This window comes from Anolis sagrei, chromosome 11, assembly GCF_037176765.1.
Source record: "Anolis sagrei isolate rAnoSag1 chromosome 11, rAnoSag1.mat, whole genome shotgun sequence".
Lineage (NCBI taxonomy): Eukaryota > Metazoa > Chordata > Lepidosauria > Squamata > Dactyloidae > Anolis > Anolis sagrei.
Genome location: NC_090031.1, coordinates 15,109,550 through 15,112,964, shown reverse-complemented (window position 1 = coordinate 15,112,964; position 3,415 = coordinate 15,109,550). Strand labels below are relative to the sequence as shown.

At 42.6% G+C, this 3,415-nt stretch overlaps 1 protein-coding gene across 3 annotated transcripts in view; it reads right to left on the bottom strand.

Annotated features, from left to right (window-relative positions):
* Nucleotides 1-1,746: 1,746 nt before the first annotated feature.
* FBXW5 (F-box and WD repeat domain containing 5) overlaps nt 1,747-3,415 on the bottom strand; it is a 40,165-nt gene continuing 38,496 nt past the window's right edge. For all 3 annotated transcript variants that reach the window (XM_060757296.2, XM_060757294.2, XM_067471898.1), the window contains 2 exons: nt 3,080-3,295; nt 1,747-2,071 (listed from right to left, as the gene is read on the bottom strand). In XM_060757296.2, coding sequence (XP_060613279.2) covers nt 1,852-2,071; nt 3,080-3,295 — 436 coding nt within the window. In that variant the 3' untranslated portion in view covers nt 1,747-1,851. The remainder of the gene's footprint in view (nt 2,072-3,079; nt 3,296-3,415) is intronic.

Here is a 3,415-nt window from a genome sequence, read left to right as displayed (position 1 = left end):
TTATCTTCGGGAAGAAAAAATATAAACAAAGCGCAAGATTGTATTGTTGAAGGCTTTCATAGCTGGAATCACAGGGTTGCGGTGAGTTTTCCAGGCTGTCTGGCCATGTTCCGGAAGCATTCTCTCCTGACGTTTTGCCTGCATCAATGGCAGGCATCCTCAGAGGTTGTGAGGTCTTTGAAAAAGGGAGATTTTTCAGTTTCTGCTGGTCTGCTTTTCTTTCCATGACTTTTCAGGTGGATAAGGGGGAGAATTGAGTTGTTATTATTTTCATTATTAGTATATTGATGTATTTATTATTATTCTTGATAGTAGTAGTCTTTTGAGGCTATTATTATTTTGCTTATTATTATTAGTGGATATTGAGATTATTATTATTTGAAACAACAAGATTAGGACACAGCAAACAAGATCACTATGCTGGTTGTTGCATTATTATTATAATAATATTATTACTATTATATTATTATTTGTAATTATTATTTTTATTATTACTGTTATATTATTTGTAGTAATTATTTTTATTAATTATTATTACTCGTGCATTATTTGTAGTAATTATTATTATTTTAATGAATTATTATTACCATTATTTGTAGTAATATATTATTTATTATTATATTTAAAAGTAGTAGTAGTGGTATTATTATTATTTGTAATTATTATTTTTATTATTATTGCTATTATATTATTTGTAGTAATTATTTTTATTAATTACTACTACTACTACTACTACTATTGTATTATTTGTGGTAATTATTATTATTTTTAATGAATTCTTACTATTTTATTATTATTTGTAGTAATATATTATTTATTATTATATTCAGTAGTAGTAGTAGTAGGAAGAGTGTAAAGGTCTCCCCTTGACATTAAGTCCAGTCATGTCTGACTCTCAAGATTGGTGCTCATCTTCATGTCTAAGCTGAAGAGCTGGTGTTGTCCATAGACACATCCTAGGTCGGCTTGACTGCATGGCGCACTGTTACCTTCCTGCTGGAGCGGTTACATATTGATCTACTCACATTTGCATGTTATATTGAGATATTTATTATCAGTGGCAGTATATTGAGGTTATTATGTTTACCATTTGTGTATTGAGGTATATGTTATTATTATTTTTATTATTAGTAATAGAATATTGAGATTTATTATATATGAAGGGCCCCTGGTGGCACAGCAGAGCTGCTGAACTTGCTGAGCAAAAGGTTGGTGGTTTGCCCAGCAATACATTATAGTAATAGGTCTTCTTCAGAAAAATATATATTTATATACACAGCAATATGTATATGAGGAGCCCTCGGTGGTGCAGTGGGTTAAACTGCTGAGCTACTGAACTTGTTGACCGAAAGGTCGCAGATTCAAATCCTGGGAGTGGGGCGAGCTCCTGCTGTTAGCCTCAGCTTCTGCCAACCTAGCAGTTCCAAAATATGCAAGTCTGCGTAGATCAATAGGTACCACTCTGGTGGGAAGGTAATGGCGCCCCATGCAGTTATGCTGGCCACATGACCCTGGAGGTGTCTATGGATAATGCTGGCTCTTTGGCTTAAAAATTGAGATGAGCACCAACCCCCAGAGTTGGACATGACTGGACTTAATGTCAGGGGAATACTTTACCTTATTATTATTTTATTATTATTATTATTATTATTATTATTATTATTATTATTAGCAGCTACAACCACCACCAGTGGTGCCATTGACCTCAAGGTAGGTTTCCAGCAGGTAAGAAAATTTCAGGCCGTCTGCACTCGAGGAAAGCTTTTATTGGTATCTGTGGCACAAAGCGTCACACATTGCACATCAGGGGGGAAAATGTGTTGGGTTTCCTTTGCAAGGAGCGTCCAGAGGTTAAGGCCTGTTCAGTCCAAGGGGCCGCTCGGCCCGCAGCCGCCGGACCCTGCTGGGTGAGCACCAGACCCGGATGACGCCGTCGGCCCCGGCGGTCAGCAGGAGCTCCTGCTCCGTGGGGCTGAAGGCCACCGCGTGGACCGCCTCTCCGTGGCGCAGCTTCGCCAGGCAGATGTCATAGTGGCGGTCCCAGATGAAGCTGTGGCTGCCCTCTGCCCCACTAAAAGAGGGAGGGAAGATGTTAAGTCATTGGTGATGGAGAGAGGTGTTGTTTTTTTTTTTGCCCCCGTCGGGAGCGACTTGAGAAACTGCAAGTTGCTTCTGGTGTGAGAGAATTGGCCGTCTGCAAGGACATTGCCCAGTTGTTTTGATGTGTTACCATCCTTTTGGGAAGCTTCCCTCATGTCCCCACAGGAGAAGCTGGAGCTGACAAAGGGCTTCATCCTTGTGAGAGGCTTCTCTCATGTCCCCACATGGGGAGCTAGAGCTAACAGAGGGAGCTCATCCACTCTCTCCCCGGGTTTGAACCTCTGACCTGTAGGCCTTCACTCCTGCTAGCATAAGGGTTTAACCCATTGTTCCACCGGGGGCACCTACTCTACCATCCCACAAGGATGGTAGCTAGCAGGTCACAAATTCAAATCCGGGGAAAGCACGGATGAGCTCCCTTTGTCAGCTCCAGCTCCCCATGCCGGGACATGAGAGAAGCCTCCCACAAGGATGGTAACACATCAAAACATCTGGGCAACGTCCTTGCAGACGGCCAGTTCTCTCACCCCAGAAGCGACGTGCAGTTTCTCAAGTCGCTCCTGACATTACTATATCTAGTATATCTATATCTATATATCTGCATCACTATATCTATTTATTCATCTACCCATCTATTTATTCATCTACCCATGGAGAGATGAATAAAAAGAGAAGTGGAAGGATAGAGTGTGAGAGATGGAAGGATGGAGAGAGAAAGGTAAACAACGGATGGAGAGATTGAGATGGATGGATCGATAGATGGAAAGAAAGATATAGAGAAGGATAGGTAGATGAATAAATAGATATAGTGATTCAGATATATAGATATACTAGATATAGTAGTGCGTAAATAAATATAAATGCATAAATATACTAGATAGATAAGTAGATATAGTAAGTAATGCATAGATATTATATAAGGTGTCCCCAAGGCCCAGGTCTAAAGGGGGGGGGTCCCACTCTCCTCCGAAGGACTCACCTGGCCACAAAGTCCCTGCTGACGGCCAGGAAGGTGCAGGTGGGCCACAGCCCGGTGGGAGTGGAAGCCCGGTAGGCGCCGAGGCTGCGCTTGGCCTCCTTCAGGTTCTGCAGGTCCAGGATGCGCAGGTCCACCTTGGGGGAGGCGGGGGGTGGGTGAAGGGGGTCCCAGGGCAGGCAGCCCGCGGGCCAGGCCCGGCAGCTCACATAGAGGTACCTGCAGCCAAAGAGTGGAGGAGTTGGAAGGAAGGAGGAGGGAAAGGTGGAAAGGAAGACAGAAGGAAAGACATGGAAAGACATGGAAAGAAGGAAAAGGGAAGGAGAGGAAGAGAAGGAA